Source organism: Myxine glutinosa, chromosome 7, assembly GCF_964187855.1.
Source record: "Myxine glutinosa chromosome 7, kmMyxGlut1.1, whole genome shotgun sequence".
Taxonomy (NCBI): Eukaryota; Metazoa; Chordata; class Myxini; order Myxiniformes; family Myxinidae; genus Myxine; species Myxine glutinosa.
Window position 1 is genome coordinate 112,272,544 of NC_136267.1, and position 18,924 is coordinate 112,291,467.

General features: G+C 41.4%; 1 protein-coding gene across 1 annotated transcript in view; it reads left to right on the top strand.

Moving 5' to 3' along the window:
• LOC137430614 (uncharacterized) overlaps positions 1 to 18,924 on the top strand; it is a 130,716-nt gene that overhangs the window by 79,282 nt on the left and 32,510 nt on the right. Inside the window, exons 13-17 of the mRNA XM_078782715.1 lie at positions 648 to 798; positions 7,489 to 7,532; positions 13,844 to 13,970; positions 16,460 to 16,503; positions 17,885 to 18,011. Of these exons, the coding sequence (XP_078638841.1) occupies positions 648 to 798; positions 7,489 to 7,532; positions 13,844 to 13,970; positions 16,460 to 16,503; positions 17,885 to 18,011 (493 nt within the window). The remainder of the gene's footprint in view (positions 1 to 647; positions 799 to 7,488; positions 7,533 to 13,843; positions 13,971 to 16,459; positions 16,504 to 17,884; positions 18,012 to 18,924) is intronic.

An 18,924-nucleotide genomic window follows, 5' to 3' on the forward strand; every position in this document is an offset into this window, starting at 1 on the left:
GCCTCACACTGAGCTCGGCTTCACGCTGTTGAAACCAAAGCCAGATCTCGATCCGGACCTGAACCAAAATTTAATGGGCTTGTTCTTGTTGTCGAACGAACTCATCCACCTGGTTCTGTCATAACTCATCCACAACTTTTTGAAATATCATGCTGTACAGTGTATAATGTTTTTGGCCCTCTCACTTAAAGGTGAAGAATCACTTCAAAGTTAAAACAATTCTTGTATCCAAATCCGGACCTTCACCAAAATCGAAATGATTCGTTCTTGTCACACACCAAATTTCGGCTGAGTCTGTCCACAACTTTTTGAGATATCCTGTTCACAGACACACAGACAAACAGACAGACAAACAGACAGACAGAGAAACAGACAGACAGACAAACAGACAGACAGACAGACAGACAAACAGATAGACAGACAAACAGACAGACAGGGGTGAAAACATAACCTCCATCCACTTTCAGTGGCAGAGGTAAAAAGAGTGCTGTGAGGACAAGTAGCAAAGCAGGATGTGAGAACATGGACACAAATGTCTCTACGATACAAAAAATTACATGCCTGACAGCTCGCTCCTTATTTTGCATTTTACTTACAAATTAGTCTTTGAACTTCTTTCGCACTTTTATTTTCCTGCTTCCTTTCAGATCAATGGAATAAATGTTGAGGGAAAGCGCCCTGAAGACGTGGCACAGATGATCTCCACTTTGGAGACGATCAATCTGCTCATGGTAACTAAGGAGACCTACCATTGCCATAAGATATGCAAAATTCCCCTAACTACCCTGCACTGGAAAGGTGAATCTCATTTACGAGTGGGTGTTCAAGAACTCTCGTTCATATTGCTTATAGGATTCTGTGTAGTTTCTAACTTATTGCTTTACCATTTTGGTGCCTGTATTGGTGAAGGCAAGAAAATCAATAGTATGAAGAATGTGTTTATGATTTGAACATGCCATTTTATGCATGACAACTTTATGGGAGATCTTCCTTTGAATGCTATTTACATTCTTGGGGAAAATGTCAGGGGCATAGAAAAGGTCCCTTTATATGGTGTGTGCTGTGCGGCAAACTCTAGAAAAGAAGGGACATTCCATTCCATAGCTTGTAGAAAATGCCAAATAATAGAAAAGAAGGGACATTCAAAAAGTCTTGTGTGCATGCTGGTCTACCCTTGTGTTCTTAGGAGGAACCAAGTAATGCTCTAGAAATGTTCATATAAAGGGGCGCCAATTTGATTCTTACAGTTCAAAAAACTTTACTTACTGGTGGGTTTTAACATATATATGTAGGGCACCCCCTGTAGACTCCCTTAATGAGCGCAGATTTTGAATTTGTTTCAAAAGCCATTCGATAGACCTATTGGCTGATGTATATTCCAAGTTTCAGCTCGTTTCAATGTATCGTCAGGTTCACTATGTTTTTTTCTTTCAAATTTTTTGGAGATTAGCAAAACTATACATTTTTGGAATACTCAGAGCATGAGGAATCCAAAAATTAATGTTGGCATTTGCATAGACACCTTTGTGAAAATGACACTCAGGACAGTGATGAAGATCTGTAAAAGCATATGCCTGTATGGTATAGACCTAGTAGATCCTGTGTATAGAACTTATAGTTCAACCTGATACTAACAAGGCTGCTTTATTGCTTTATAAACCCATACCTATAACTTCAAAGGACTTGCAATATCATGTATTATGTAATACCGTTATATCACAAATATAAAGACAATGGTTTTCAATTACTCTTGTTTGTTGCTTTTCTATAATCCTGAGCACTATTTTGAGGCCTTTATTGGATTCGTTGACCCAGACAACATAGGATTAGCATATTTAATTAAGTTTCTAGGTTGACTAGAAGCCGAGATCGCGCAAAATATGTATTTTATGGCGGCCATATTTAAAATCCAAAATGGCGGCCATGCAGGTGTCTGTGCAAATGCCAACATTAATTTTTGTTTTCCTCATGCTCTGAATATTCCAAAAATGTATAGTTTTGCTAATCTCCAAAAATTTTGAACGAAATTATATTTGTTAACATAGTGAACCTGCCTAGTATCGCCTTTGAGATATGAGCGCCAACACCTTTTGGGCGGGCAAACGGATGTATGGACGGACAAACACCAACGTGAATTCGACGGTTTTCTTAATAAAACTCAAGAATGCGGAAACGGACGTTGGTGAAATTTGGAGCATATTACCTCGATGTACAAAGCATTTACTTCCGAGATTTGCAGCCGATTTCGTCCAGTAGAAGCCGAGAAACGAGTTTTCAGTCCCCATGTTGAAGCTGCATCTGGAGAAACTGTCCCATTTATAAGGGAGTGGCGCTTTGCGCCTCCCTTGATACAAGTTTTGGGCCTTGCACCAATTGCACTCAGCAAATATACCAATTGTTAAATGTGCTTTAAAATGCATTAAATGTGCTTTGTGCTTCACAGTATTCGGAAAGGTTTTTCACTTTAAAACTCCCAATTGATTGTGACTACCAAGGAAGTCGCAAAAAAAATTGTGACTTCCCCTCTGCTCCCACATCTTGTTTCCTGTGTGTTGTAACTTGTACCATCCTCCAAACGGTGACGACTCCAACAACAAAGCTATCTCTCACATGACACGGACCACCTTTAACCACTGATCACAACTCTCTCATCCTCACACGAGGTGATTTCAATTGCCAACATGCCAATTTACTGGGTGCTGGTACCTCTCTCATAAGATGTGGAATTTCAGCAAAGGCCAAAGGACTCTGTGGGACTGAATTAATCTGTAAACTTTCCAACCCGCATTTCTGTCAATGGCAAATCTTTCCTTCTGGATTTGGTTATGACGAACTTTCCCATCAATGTCTCCTGCTCCTCCTCTGCTCCCATTGGTTCATCTGAGCATGTGCTTGTGAAGGTCAACATCTATCTGGCCATTCTCAGAGAACAGTCTCAGTGCCGGCGAGTCTGGAAGTTCACTCAGGCAAATCGACAGTGACTGCAAGCAGCCATTGCACTTCAGGCCTGTTCTCCTATATCTACTGTCCCTGATATTAACTCATCCTGGGAATTCTTACACAGAAACATGCTCTTCCTTATGCACAGATTCATCCCATCTTGTCTTTAGTTATCATACCCTTCCTCCCAACAATGTACACTGAATCCTGCTGTGAGGCAGTTGCCTTGAACAACATGCCCTCTCTTCCTGGAAGACAAATCCAACCGAAGGCAACCTCAGCTCATTCCACAAAGCCCACAAGTGGGTATCCACTCTTGGGAGAGCCAGAAAACGACATCTGTCCAACCTCAAAACTAAACTTACAAACCTGTCTCCCTCCTCTAAAATCTGGTGGTCCCTTGTTAAGTCTCTCTGGTGTATGTACTCACCCTACCCAGTTGCATCCAACCGGTCCAGAACTCTGAGTCTTTTGCACCTAAAAAGGTGGAGACGTTTCTGTCATCCCTCGACCCTGATTGTGCAACGTGACTGAACAGCATCAGCTCACGCGTCCTAAAAACCTGCTGTGTTGCTCTTGCACACCCTTTTCACCCTATCAATTGCCTAGGTCATCCTCCATCTACTTGGAAATTATCCAACATCACTGCATGACATAAATTCGGTGCAAAAAACGATCATCTTACCTACAGACCAATCAGCTTGTTTCCAATCATCAACAAGGTCATGGACTCCATCATCATAGTTGACTTTCTTCCTTTTCCACAACAATCTCATCTCATACCATCAATTCAGATTCCGACCAGGTCACTCTAACTTGGACACATTGCCTCTACTCTCCCACCAATGGGTGGAGGCCCTCTACATGAGATCAGAACCTTCTCTCTGGACATTTCTCGAGCTTTCAATACAGTCTGGCATCGTGCCTTGCTCTCCAAACTATCTGCCTATGGCATCCAAGGCCAACTCAGCACATGGCTTTCTGACTTCCTCCACTCTCGTAGCCAATGTGGGGCACTCAATGGAATCCTTTTATCTCCTCTCCCTGTCAAAGCTGGAGTGCCCTCAGACAGTGTTGTAGCCCGCATTAGACTATGGGGTGTCCATTAGACTACACCTCGGCAGAACATAAAAATCCTATGTAAATAAAAATCATAAAAATCTTACTAATCTCAAAAATCACTTACATTTAGTTTAAGATTCCAGACTTTAAAGTCCGATCGATCCCATTCCACAGATCATAACATTTTTTGGCATTTTGAAAGAAAGTTATTGTGGCAAATGAAAAATTGCTGATCGAGGCCCATTGATGTTGTTCCAATGAAATAACGTTTCTCGTTCATCATTATGGCATTGATTGGATAACTCACCTCGTTAATCCATGAAAAGTCATGCTAGTTTAACCAATGGAAATCGTTCTGGAGACGTTCGATACAATGTATTTTATCCGACAGCCATGACCATTATGGCTGAAACAGTCTGATGTTCTGAAGATTCCATCGAAAAAAAAGATGTCATGCATGTATTCATTATCTTGTTGGAGACTTAAAACCCTTCCTCACCCGCAACCCTTGTTTGGCCATCTCCGTATATTTTGTCCCTTGGCCCTGCTGTTGGCATTGCCCCTCTCTTTCTGCTGTTTCTTTTAGGCCTGGTGTTGGCTTAGCGGTTACGGTGCTGGCATGGGATCCGAGGATCCTGGGTTCGAATCCCGGTCAATCGCTAAATTAACACCAGGGGGGTTGACTCAGCCTGTCATCCTTCCGAGGTCGACAAATTGAGTACCAGTTCACTGGTAATTCCCTGTGTGTGACGCAAGAGGTGACTAACAGGGTTGGCGGCAGGAAGGGCATCCGGCCATAAAACATTGCTTCAAAAAGGGGACCACGATACCCGAAAAAGGCCAACCGCTGCTCTGTGGGGGGAAATGGCCTCTAAAGGTGGTTCTTTCTGCTGTTCCTTTTGTTTTTTGTTCTGTTGCTTCCTGATTGGATCTGCGTTCGAGCTCTTCCATGAGCTTTCACTTTGTAGACAAAAATAAACGCCGAGTTTTTTGCAATTACTGTATGTCAGCATGTTAATTCCAGGTTGGTTTGACAAATAATTGGCCAATAGTGAGACAGCTTTAATTAACCGAGTAATAACGGAAGGAAATCTCATTTCCTTTCACAAAGCCCGAAACAAGTGTGTGTCCACCCTCAGGAGAGCCAGGAAACAATATCTCTCCGTTCTCAAGACCGAAATCTCTTATCTGTCTCCTTCTTCCAAATCCTGGTGGCGTCTGGTCAAATCCGTTTCTGGTGTTTGTTCCCCCTCCATCCCCTCCCTTACCTCAAACGGCTACACAGCTGACTCCGCACGTGAAAAAGCTGAATGCCTCAACTCTGTGTTTGCCTCTAAATCTTGTGTCCCAAACCCATCCCTCTCTGTACCCACCATACCCAGTCGTACCCTGCTGCTCCTGGACTCCGTGTCCTTTCCTCCTGACAAGGTGGAAAGCTTCTGTCAACCCTCGACTCTGATTCTGCAACTGGACCCGACGGCATCAGCCCACGGGTCCTAAAATCCTGCTCTGCCGCTCTATCTCACCCTCTCTCTGTTCTCTTCACCCTCTCTTTTGCTCAAGGTCAACTGCCATCTGCTTGGAAATCAGCCAACATCACCGCTTTGCACAAAAAAGGTGCAAAAACAGATCCTAGCAACTACAGACCAATCAGCCTTCTCCCAATTATCAGCAAAGTCATGGAATCCATCATTGCTTCGGATATGAAATCTTTCCTCTTCTCCAATGGCTTGATCTCTGATCATCAATTTGGTTTCAGACCAGGTCACTCTACTCTGGACATGCTGCTTCTGCTGTCTCAACAATGGATGGAGGTCCTCAATGCCAAACAGGAAATTAGAGCTGTCTCCCTCGACATATCACGTGCCTTCGACACGGTCTGGCACCCCGCTCTGCTCACCAAACTCTCCTCCTTTGGTATCCATGGAAATCTCCATGCATGGCTGGCAGACTTCCTCTCTAGTCGTCGTCAACGTGTGGCCCTGAATGGGTTTCTCTCATCTCCTCTTCCTGTTCAGGCTGGAGTTCCCCAAGGCAGTGTTCTGGGCCCCGTGCTTTTTCTGGTCTTCATCAATGATCTCTCTGACTCTCTCGAAAATCCTCTCTATCTCTTTGCTGATGACTCCACTCTCTGCCGCTCCATTCCTCTTCCCTCAGATCGGCAGTCTGCTGCCTCCTCACTCTCTGAAGACCTGGACAAAATCACAGACTGGTCAAACAAGTGGAACATGTCTTTCAATCCTGACAAATCTCACACTCTTACTATGTCTCTCCGAAAAGATCGACTGGACAACCCTCCCATCTACTTTCTCAACAATCCTCTCCAAGAAGTTCTGTCGCTCAAGATTTTGGGTCTCACTATCTGCCATGATCTTTCTTGGGAAAACCACATTTCCAAGCTGGCCTCCAAAGCCAGTCGCCGACTGGGCATCCTCCGTCGTGCGAAGTCCTTCCTCGGCACACCTGAGCTCCTCACCACATACAAGGCTTTCATCCGCAGCTCAATGGAATACTGTTCTCCCCTATGGGCCGGTGCTCCTGCCTCACACCTAGCTCGGCTTCACGCTGTTGAAACCAAAGCTTTCAGAATTATTGGAATCTCCCGCGATGAAGCTATCTCTGAGGGCCTTTCACTCACTCACCGCAGGCAGGTAGGTGGTCTTTCTGTCTTCTACCGACTCCTCTCCGGCCTTGCACCCCCAGCTCTCTCTGTGCTCTGTCCCCCAAATATTCCTACAGGTCGCACAAGATCTGCCAGCAACCCTCTGATGGTTAAACTGCCGAAATCTCGGCTCTCTGCTCACCTTCACTCTTTCATTCCTCTTTTCTCCCGCCTCTGGAACAAACTCCCTCACTCCCTTCAATCCCACTCCTCCCTCCAGGTCTTTAAAACAGCTGTTCACCACCATCTCTTATCTTCCCCCATCCAAAACCTTGATCTTTTCTACCCCCGCTAATTCACCCCAGATCCACCTTGTTTGAAATTCCAACTTCTTTCCTGGAAGTCCTGGCAGTGTCCATATGTTTTATACCTCTCCCACCGCCCCCTTCCCATGCCCCCCCCCCCCCCAAAGCCCTCGCCCTCTCTCAGATCTCTCGATGTCTCCATGTCTCTCGGTCCCTGCTCTCAAATGTTGTGTTTGTGTCCTTCCCCCTCTCTCCCCATCTTGTCTACCGCTCCCGATGTTATATATTTTATGTGTCGGTTTGTCTTTCTGTGTGATTAATGTTCGCTCTTTCACGAGCCTCGATCTTGTATACAAAAAAAAAAAAAAAAAAAAAAAAAATTGCACACCACTACACCTTCACTGTTTAAAAAAATCTACCATGCTCTTGTATTTATAATTTATCTGTAGCCATTGCTGACTTGTGCATGTTTGTGCATGGCAGCATTTTAAAACAATAAATAATCAGACTTTTGACCATTGTGCTTCTTTATTGCTTCATGTTCTTCTGCGGTTTTTCATTTGCCTTGTTCTTTTTCAGAGTCTGTGCTGCAACCTGTCCCAAAGGCCGCAGATAAAAAAGAGGTTTGTCATACACATCTGCACACTGGACTGTTTTAACTTGAAATTAATAGTTACTACAGCTTCGTGTGGCTGCTCTCATTGGCTAAGCCACACATACTTGTTCGACCTCACACTTACTTGATGATTTTGTTGGTTTTTTTCCCACAAGCAACAGGAATGCTGTGCTAGGATCTAGTATGTGGCTGTCTATTTTGCATCACTGGAGTAGAGGCTTTCATTTGCCTTCAGGTTAACATTCCCCAGGACATGTACGTAAGCAGTAAAGGGTATCATTGTTCAAATAATGAAGAACTAGTCTTGCTAACGGAGGCTAGTGTTGGCTCGTGGTGTGTCAGTGAACAGGTAGGAAAATGGATGGTGTCAACACAACGTTGATGGAGGTATCCTAACCGCCATTGGAAGCAAAGAGAAGCTGATATTTTGTATGATAACTCTTCGTCGGAGCAAAAGGACCCAAAAGGGTTGTTGGAAAAATCACATGAGGATTGTATTGCTCCAACGAAGGGTTAATGCCCGAAGCATCAGCTTCTGATTGCTTACCGTGATGGTGAGCATCCCTTGATCAACATTTTGTTGACTCCATCCATCATTCTTTGTCACCTTGTTCATTTGTCACCTATCATTCTTTGTCACCTTGTTCTTCAAAATCCTCCAATCCCCAAGGAGATTTTTCAACATGGATATCATTATTTGTCACCTTGTTCTTCAAAATCCTCCAATCCCAACAGAGATTTTCAACATGGATATCATTATTTGTCACCTTGTTCTTCAAAATCCTCCAATCCCAACAGAGATTTTCAACATGGATATCATTATTTGTCACCTTGTTCTACAAAATCCTCCAATACCCAAGGAGATTTTCAACATGGATATCATTATTTGTCACCTTGTTCTTCAAAATCCTCCAATCCCAACAGAGATTTTCAACATGGATATCATTATTTGTCACCTTGTTCTTCAAAATCCTCCAATCCCAACAGAGATTTTCAACATGGATATCATTATTTGTCACCTTGTTCTTCAAAATCCTCCAATCCCAACGGAGATTTTCAACATGGATATCATTATTTGTCACCTTGTTCTTCAAAATCCTCCAATCTCCAAGGAGATTTTCAACATGGATATCATTCTTTGTCACCTTGTTCTTCAAAATCCTCCAATCTCCAAGGAGATTTTCAACATGGATATCATTCTTTGTCACCTTGTTCTTCAAAATCCTCCATTCCCCAAGGAGATTTTCAACATGGACATCGATATTTGTCACCTTGTTCTTCAAAATCCTCCAATCTACAAGGAGATTTCAACACGGATATCATTCTTTGTCACCTTGTTCTTCAAAATCCTCCAATCTACAAGGAGATTTCAACATGAATATCATTCTTTGTCACCTTGTTCTTCAAAATCCTCCAATCTCCAAGGAGATTTTCAACACGGATATCATTCTTTGTCACCTTGTTCTTCAAAATCCTCCAATCCCCAAGGAGATTTTCAACATGGATATCATTCTTTGTCACCTTGTTCTTCAAAATCCTCCAATCTCCAAGGAGATTTTCAACATGGATATCAATATTTTGTCACATTGTTCTTCAAAATCCTCCAATCCCCAAGGAGATTTTCAACACGGATATCATTCTTTGTCACCTTGTTCTTCAAAATCCTCCAATCCCCAAGGAGATTTTCAACACGGATATCATTCTTTGTCACCTTGTTCTTCAAAATCCTCCAATCTCCAAGGAGATTTTCAACATGGATATCAATATTTTGTCACATTGTTCTTCAAAATCCTCCAATCCCCAAGGAGATTTTCAACACGGATATCATTCTTTGTCACCTTGTTCTTCAAAATCCTCCAATCTCCAAGGAGATTTTCAACATGGATATCAATATTTTGTCACATTGTTCTTCAAAATCTTCCAATCCCCAAGGAGATTTTCAACACGGATATCATTCTTTGTCACCTTGTTCTTCAAAATCCTCCAATCTCCAAGGAGATTTTCAACATGGATATTATTATTTGTCACCTTGTTCTTCAAAATCCTCCAATCTCAAAGGATCTTTTCAACATGAATGTCATTCTTTGTCACCTTGTTCTTCAAAATCCTCCAATCTCCAAGGAGATTTTCAACATGGATATTATTATTTGTCACCTTTTTCTTCAAAATCCTCCAATCTCCAAGGAGATTTTCAACATGAATATCATTCTTTGTCACCTTTTTCTTCAAAATCCTCCAATCCCCAAAAGTTTTTCAACATGAATATCATTCTTTGTCACCTTTTTCTTCAAAATCCTCCAATCTCCAAGGAGCTTTTTCAACATGAATATCATTCTTTGTCACCTTTTTCTTCAAAATCCTCCAATCTCCAAGGAGCTTTTCAACATGGATATCATTCTTTGTCACTTTGTTCTTCAAAATCCTCCATTCCCCAAGGAGCTTTTCAACATGGATATCATTATTTGTCACCTTGTTCTTCACAATCCTCTAATCCCCAAGGAGATTTTCAACATGGATATCAATATTTGTCACCTTCTTCTTCAAAATCCTCCAATCTACAAGGAGATTTCATTCTTTGTTCTTTGTCACCTTGTTCATTTGTCACCTATCATTCTTTGTCACCTTGTTCTTCACAATCCTCTAATCCCCAAGGAGATTTTCAACATGGATATCAATATTTTGTCACATTGTTCTTCAAAATCCTCCAATCCCCAAGGAGATTTTCAACACAGATATCATTCTTTGTCACCTTGTTCTTCAAAATCCTCCAATCCCCAAGGAGATTTTTCAACATGGATATCATTATTTGTCACCTTGTTCTTCAAAATCCTCCAAAACCCCAAGGAGATTTTCAACATGGATATCATTATTTGTCACCTTGTTCTTCAAAATCCTCCAATCCCAACGGAGATTTTCAACATGGATATCATTATTTGTCACCTTGTTCTTCAAAATCCTCCAATCTCCAAGGAGATTTTCAACATGAATATCATTCTTTGTCACCTTGTTCTTCAAAATCCTCAAATCTCCAAGGAGATTTTCAACATGAATATCATTCTTTGTCACCTTGTTCTTCAAAATCCTCCAATCTCCAAGGAGATTTTCAACATGGATATCAATATTTGTCACTTTGTTCTTCAAAATCCTCCAATCTCCAAGGAGATTTTCAACATGGATATCAATATTTGTCACTTTGTTCTTCAAAATCCTCCAATCTCCAAGGAGATTTTCAACATTGATATCAATATTTGTCACCTTGTTCTTCAAAATCCTCCAATCTACAAGGAGATTTCAACATGGATATCATTCTTTGTCACCTTGTTCTTCAAAATCCTCCAATCTCCAAGGAGATTTTCAACATGGATATCAATATTTTGTCACATTGTTCTTCAAAATCCTCCAATCCCCAAGGAGATTTTCAACACGGATATCATTCTTTGTCACCTTGTTCTTCAAAATCGTCCAATCTCCAAGGAGATTTTCAACATGGATATCAATATTTGTCACTTTGTTCTTCAAAATCCTCCAATCTCCAAGGAGATTTTCAACATGGATATCATTATTTGTCACCTTGTTCTTCAAAATCCTCCAATCCCAACGGAGATTTTCAACATGGATATCATTATTTGTCACCTTGTTCTTCAAAATCCTCCAATCTCCAAGGAGATTTTCAACATGAATATCATTCTTTGTCACCTTGTTCTTCAAAATCCTCAAATCTCCAAGGAGATTTTCAACATGAATATCATTCTTTGTCACCTTGTTCTTCAAAATCCTCCAATCTCCAAGGAGATTTTCAACATGGATATCAATATTTGTCACTTTGTTCTTCAAAATCCTCCAATCTCCAAGGAGATTTTCAACATGGATATCAATATTTGTCACTTTGTTCTTCAAAATCCTCCAATCTCCAAGGAGATTTTCAACATGGATATCAATATTTGTCACCTTGTTCTTCAAAATCCTCCAATCTACAAGGAGATTTCAACACGGATATCATTCTTTGTCACCTTGTTCTTCAAAATCCTCCAATCTCCAAGGAGATTTTCAACATGGATATCAATATTTGTCACCTTGTTCTTCAAAATCCTCCAATCTCCAAGGAGATTTTCAACATGGATATCAATATTTGTCACTTTGTTCTTCAAAATCCTCCAATCTCCAAGGAGATTTTCAACATGGATATCAATATTTGTCACCTTGTTCTTCAAAATCCTCCAATCTACAAGGAGATTTCAACACGGATATCATTCTTTGTCACCTTGTTCTTCAAAATCCTCCAATCTCCAAGGAGATTTTCAACATGGATATCAATATTTTGTCACATTGTTCTTCAAAATCCTCCAATCCCCAAGGAGATTTTCAACACGGATATCATTCTTTGTCACCCTGTTCTTCAAAATCGTCCAATCTCCAAGGAGATTTTCAACATGGATATTATTATTTGTCACCTTGTTCTTAAAAATCCTCCAATCTCAAAGGATCTTTTCAACATGAATGTCATTCTTTGTCACTTTGTTCTTCAAAATCCTCCAATCTCCAAGGAGATTTTCAACATGAATATCATTCTTTGTCACCTTGTTCTTCAAAATCCTCCAATCTACAAGGAGATTTCAACATGGATATCATTCTTTGTCACCTTGTTCTTCAAAATCCTCCAATCTACAATGAGATTTCAACATGAATATCATTCTTTGTCACCTTGTTCTTCAAAATCCTCCAATCCCAACGGAGATTTTCAACATGGATATCATTATTTGTCACCTTGTTCTTCAAAATCCTCCAATCTCCAAGGAGATTTTCAACATGGATATCATTATTTGTCACCTTGTTCTTAAAAATCCTCCAATCTCAAAGGATCTTTTCAACATGAATGTCATTCTTTGTCACTTTGTTCTTCAAAATCCTCCAATCTCCAAGGAGATTTTCAACATGAATATCATTCTTTGTCACCTTGTTCTTCAAAATCCTCCAATCTACAAGGAGATTTCAACATGGATATCATTCTTTGTCACCTTGTTCTTCAAAATCCTCCAATCTACAATGAGATTTCAACATGAATATCATTCTTTGTCACCTTGTTCTTCAAAATCTTCCAATCTACAAGGAGATTTTCAACATGGATATCATTCTTTGTCACCTTGTTCTTCAAAATCCTCCAATCTCCAAGGAGATTTTCAAGATGGATATCAATATTTGTCACCTTGTTCTTCAAAATCCTCCAATCTACAAGGAGATTTCAACATGGATATCATTCTTTGTCACCTTGTTCTTCAAAATCCTCCAATCTCCAAGGAGATTTTCAACATGGATATCAATATTTTGTCACATTGTTCTTCAAAATCCTCCAATCCCCAAGGAGATTTTCAACACGGATATCATTCTTTGTCACCTTGTTCTTCAAAATCGTCCAATCTCCAAGGAGATTTTCAACATGGATATTATTATTTGTCACCTTGTTCTTAAAAATCCTCCAATCTCAAAGGATCTTTTCAACATGAATGTCATTCTTTGTCACCTTGTTCTTCAAAATCCTCCAATCGCCAGGGAGATTTTCAACATGAGTATCATTCTTTGTCACCTTGTTCTTCAAAATCCTCCAATCCCCAAAAGATTTTCAACATGAATATCATTCTTAGTCACCTTTTTCTTCAAAATCCTCCAATCTCCAAGGAGCTTTTTCAACATGAATATCATTCTTTGTCACCTTTTTCTTCAAAATTCTCCAATCCCCAAAAGTTTTTCAACATGAAGATCATTATTTGTCACCTTTTTCTTCAAAATTCTCCAATCCCCAAAAGTTTTTCAACATGAATATCATTCTTTGTCACCTTTTTCTTCAAAATTCACCAATCCCCAAAAGTTTTTCAACATGAATATCATTCTTTGTTGCCTTGTTCTTCAAAATCCTCCAATCACCAGGGAGCTTTTCAACACGGATATCCTTTGCACTTGGAAGGCAATCATCACCACACTGTGTGAATTTAAAAGTACATAAATTTAAACAGGTTTCATGTTTTCGTTTTCAAAACTTTCACAATTATTTGTTGTTCCTTCCCTCCATCTTTTCTTCCTGCCAAAGCCACAAAATGCATGATTTTGGTTGTAAGAAAAGACTCCATCAATCGGTAATCATTCATCCAAATATATTAGACCGTGGTGAATATCGATCCGTGGTGGATCCAAATTGATCAGACCGTGGTGAATACTCAATGGACGTTTGTTTAAAAAAAAAAAATTTAATAACTGTTTTGAATGAAATTCTTTTTATCTCATTTGAAAACTGACATAATCATTGAGGAAATGTTTACTTTGTAGAAGCAAGACAACAGTGCCAATATTATGAAGTCAGCATCAATTCACTCACTTGATTTAGAAGAGAGTAACTTCACTGCGGAATATTTTGCTTTGTCTGAAGAGCGAGACCAGCCCTCTACAAAAAAGGGTAAGCAATTCTTCCCATCACTTCACCCTCATTGATTCTCTCAAGCTCTTTTTTTGTCCCCCGTCGCACCGCGGAGCGAAAGGGGGACTATGGTTTTCCCCTCCGTCCGTGTGTACGTGCGGGCGTGCGAACGTGCGTGTGTGCATAAGCGAAGGACCGAATTCTAATTTGATGTGTGGGTGCAACCCACGTCAAAATCCAAGATGGCCGCCGCCATGTATGTCTGATGCCATGTATGTCTGAACCTTGTGAGCGGAATATGAATATGAATGAATGAATGATCGTTTTAAGGCCATTTTCCCCGCTAGAGCGGGGGTTAGCCTTGCGGGCCCCATGACAATCATGGTTCCCTGTTTGAGGCAATGTTTTTGTGGCCGGATTCCCTTCCTGACGCCAACCCTTGGTCGCACTCTTATGATGCGCAGGGATACTGTGTACCTATTCTAAATCAGGGTACACACCGTGATCATTCATCCCAGTGAAGGAACTGCGCTCCAACGCGAGTCGAAAGAATTGACGCGACCAAAGACGGAATTCGTCCGAGTTGCTTTATTGAAACAAAACAGCTCAGGTATTCTGACAAGCCCGTTTATCGGGCAGCAATATATATACACATTTATGTCGGGAAGTTTGCCCGGCAAAAGCTATACCGGGCATGCCCGGGTGTCAAGGGCGAGCCTTGGAAAGGCGAGTCTGGACCTGCTCGGGCGTGTTTGGCTGCGGCCTGGCAAGTCGAGGCTGGGCGTGCCCGGGCGCTCTGGGCGAGCCCTGGAAAGGCGATAGCGGGCATGCCCGGACGCTCTGGGCGAGCCCTGGAAAGGCGATAGCGGGCATGCCCGGACGCTCTGGGCGAGCCCTGGAAAGGCGAGAGCGGGCATGCCCGGGAAAGACGAGACCGGGCGTGCCCGGGAGGTTCGGGCGTGCCCGGGAACAGTGAGTCCGGGCATGCCCGGGAGAGGCGCGTCTGGCCGTGTTCTGGCCGGTGCAAGGCGATTGTGTGCATCCAGCGGTAACCGCTACACCAGCAAGCTGGTACTCAATTTGCCGACCTCGGAAGGATGACAGGCTGAGTCAACCCCCCTGGCGTTAATTCAGCGATCGACCGGGATTCACACCCAGGATCCTAGGATCCCAAGCCGGCACCCTAACCGCTAAGCCAACACCAGGCCTTGAAAAATATGCGAAGTACCAAGTTCTAATGTGGTATGTGGGTGTATCTCGGCATCAGGAAGAACGCTATTGAAAATTGGGTCACCTCGTCAAAATCCAAAATGGCCGCCGCCATGTATGTCTGAACCTTGTGAGCGGAATATCTTGAAAAATAAGCGAAGTACCAACGTCTAATCTGGTGTGTGGATGTATCTAGGCATAAGGAAGAACGCTATTTAAAATTGGGTCGCCACGTCAAAATCCAAGATGGCCGCCACCATATATATGTCTGAACCTTGTGAGCGAAATATCTTGAAAAATAAACGAACTACTAACTTCTAATCTGGTGTGTGGATGTATCTACGCATAACGAAGAACGCTATTGAAAATTGGGTCGCCACGTCAAAATCCAAGATGGCCGCCGCCATGTATGTCTGAAACTTGTGAGCAGAATATCTTGAAAAATAAGCGAAGCACCAACTTCTAATCTGGTGTGTGGGTGTATCCAGGCATAAGGAAGTACGCTATTGAAAATTGGGTCGCGACGTCAAAATCCAAGATGGCCGCCACCATATATATATGTCTGAACCTTGTGAGCGAAATATCTTGAAAAATAAATGAACTACTAATTTATAATCTGGTGTGTGGGTGTATCTTCGCATAAGGGAGAACGCTATTGAAAATTGGGTCGCCACGTCAAAATCCAAGATGGCCGCCTTGCGTCTTCCACTTTGTCAACTCGCATCACTTCACCGACGGGGGACCTAGGCGTAACGCTTATTTTTTCTTTTTTCTTTTTGTATACAAGATCGAGGCTCATGCAAGAGCTAACATTAATCACACCAAAAAAACGGACACACAAAACATAAGATAAAGGGAGCGGGAGACAAGATGGGGAGAGAGAGGGAAGTACACAAGTACAACAGCAGAGAACAGGGAGCAGGGACATCGAGAGATCTGTGGGAGATGGGGGGCTTGGAGGGAGGAGGCATGGGAAGGGGGGGGTGGGTCCATGAGCCTTGACTTTGTAGACAAAAATAAACGCCGAGTTTTTTGCAATTACTGTATGTCAGCATGTTAATTCCAGGTTGGTTTGACAAATAATTGGCCAATAGTGAGACAGCTTTAATTAACCGAGTAATTGCACACCACTACACCTTCACTGTTTAAAAAAATCTACCATGCTCTAGTATTTATAATTTATCTGTAGCCATTGCTGACTTGTGCATGTTTGTGCATGGCAGCATTTTAAAACAATAACTAATCAGACTTTTGACCATTGTGCTTCTTTATTGTTTCATGTTCTTCTGCGGTTTTTCATTTGCCTTGTTCTTTTTCAGAGTCTGTGCTGCAACCTGTCCCAAAGGCCGCAGATAAAAAAGAGGTTTGTCATACACATCTGCACACTGGACTGTTTTAACTTGTAATTAATAGTTACTACAGCTTCGTGTGGCTGCTCTCATTGGCTAAGCCACACATACTTGTTTGACCTCACACTTACTTGATGATTTTGTTGGTTTTTTTACCACAAGCAACAGGAATGCTGTGCTAGGATCTAGTATGTGGCTGTCTATTTTGCATCACTGGAGTAGAGGCTTTCATTTGCCTTCAGGTTAACATTCCCCAGGACATGTACGTAAGCAGTAAAGGGTATCATTGTTCAAATAATGAAGAACTAGTCTTGCTTGCGGAGGCTAGTGTTGGCTCGTGGTGTGTCAGTGAACAGGTAGGAAAATGGATGGTGTCAACACAACGTTGATGGAGGTATCCTAACCGCCATTGGAAGCAAAGAGAAGCTGATATTTTGTATGATAACTCTTCGTCGGAGCAAAAGGACCCAAAAGGGTTGTTGGAAAAATCACATGAGGAGTGTATTGCTCCAACGAAGGGTTAATGCCCGAAGCATCAGCTTCTGATTGCTTACCGTGATGGTGAGCATCCCTTGATCAACATTTTGTTGACTCCATCCATCATTCTTTGTCACCTTGTTCTTTAAAATCCGTCAATCCCCAAGGAGCTTTTCAACATGGATATCATTATTTGTCACCTTGTTCTTCACAACCCTCCAATCACCAGGGAGCTTTTCAACACGGATATCCTTTACACTTGGAAGGCAATCATCACCATACTGTGTGAATTTAAATGTACATAAATTTAAACAGGTTTCATGTTTTCGTTTACAAAACTTTCATAAATATTTGTTTTTCCTTCCCTCCATATTTTCTTCCTGGCGAAGCCACAAAATGCATGATTTTGGTTGTAAGAAAAGACATTCCATCAATCGGTAATCATTCATCCAAATATATTACTGTCGCTCATTTTTTAAAGCAAGAATTGTTTACATTCATCTTGAAAATGTGTTCAGCTGCAGTTGTCCTGATTGTCCGCCCATAAGCATGGCAGCGACAAGAAAGCTTTTTTATAATCACATATCGCACTGGGAAAATAACCAGCTAGTTCCGTTTTAACAGTTTCTTTGGCTATACCAGCATTTAAATATTCCATGGGCATTTTTGATAATTCGGGGTGATTGTCACCAGCACTTTGGTCGCAATGCCAAAATTTGCCATAACTGGTCCATAGAGTCCAAAGAAAACACTAACTTGGCACCGCAAATATTTTCATTGTCATGTGACAGATCAGATCAGACCGTGGTGAAAACTCATTGGACGTTTGTTAAAAAATAAAATTTACTGTTTTGAATGAAATTCATTTTATCCCATTTGAAAACTGACATAATCATTGAGGAAATGTTTACTTTGTAGAAGGAAGACAACAGTGCCAATATCATGAAGTCAGCGTCAATTCACTCACTCGATTTAGAAGAGAGTAACTTCACTGCGGAACATTTTGCTTTGTCTGAAGAGCGAGACGAGCCCTCTACAAAAAAGGGTGAGCAATTCTTCCCATCACTTCACCCTCATTCATTCTCTCAAGCTTTTTTTCTTTTTAACTCAACTGGACTATGTCCAGCTGAGTTTTTGTCGACACCCAGTGTCCGTCGTCCGTCTGTCTGTCTGTCGTCTGTAAACAATTCGACGTCTATCCTCTAAAAGTCACAAATATTGATGAAATTTGATGAAACTTGTTATGCAGCATCTTTAAGACATAAACTAGTTTGGGATTGCATTTGGGCGTTGCACGGCCAAAAATGGGCGTGGCAGGGCGGCCATATTGAAAAATCAATTTTTGTCAATCTGGTACTTCCTAATGTAGCTACAAGGCTGAAACTTGGTGTGTAGACAGTATGTAACAAACCTCAACACATATATTACGGGTTTTGACGATGTCCGAAAAATGACCTCGTCATGACCTATGACATGACTTGACCCAGTTGAGTTCAGGTTCCCTGGAACCTCTAGTTTCTTTTTGTAGACAAGATCGAGGCTCATGTAAGAGCTAACATTAATCACACAAAAAACGGACACACAAAACATAAGATAAAGGGAGCGGGAGACAAGATGGGGAGAGAGAGAGGGAAGCACACAAGTACAACAGCAAAGAACATACACTGATTTCCTCTCTTCTCCGGATACTCAATTAACAAAACCTGGGATAAAATTCACTTCTGAGTTATATTTACGGGGGTAAATCTCACTTTCTTCCCACAACATTTCTTAGGGTTAGCAGGAATACCTCGTCGATACTCTGACTACCCAGATGCTTACTCAACATGAAATGTTTTATCTTCTATTGGGTCTATAATTTCATTTGCAGCAACAATTATTTTAATATTTATTATCTGAGAGGCTTTCTCTTCAAAACGAGAACCAAACACCTTGAGCTTACCTTTATACAACCCTGA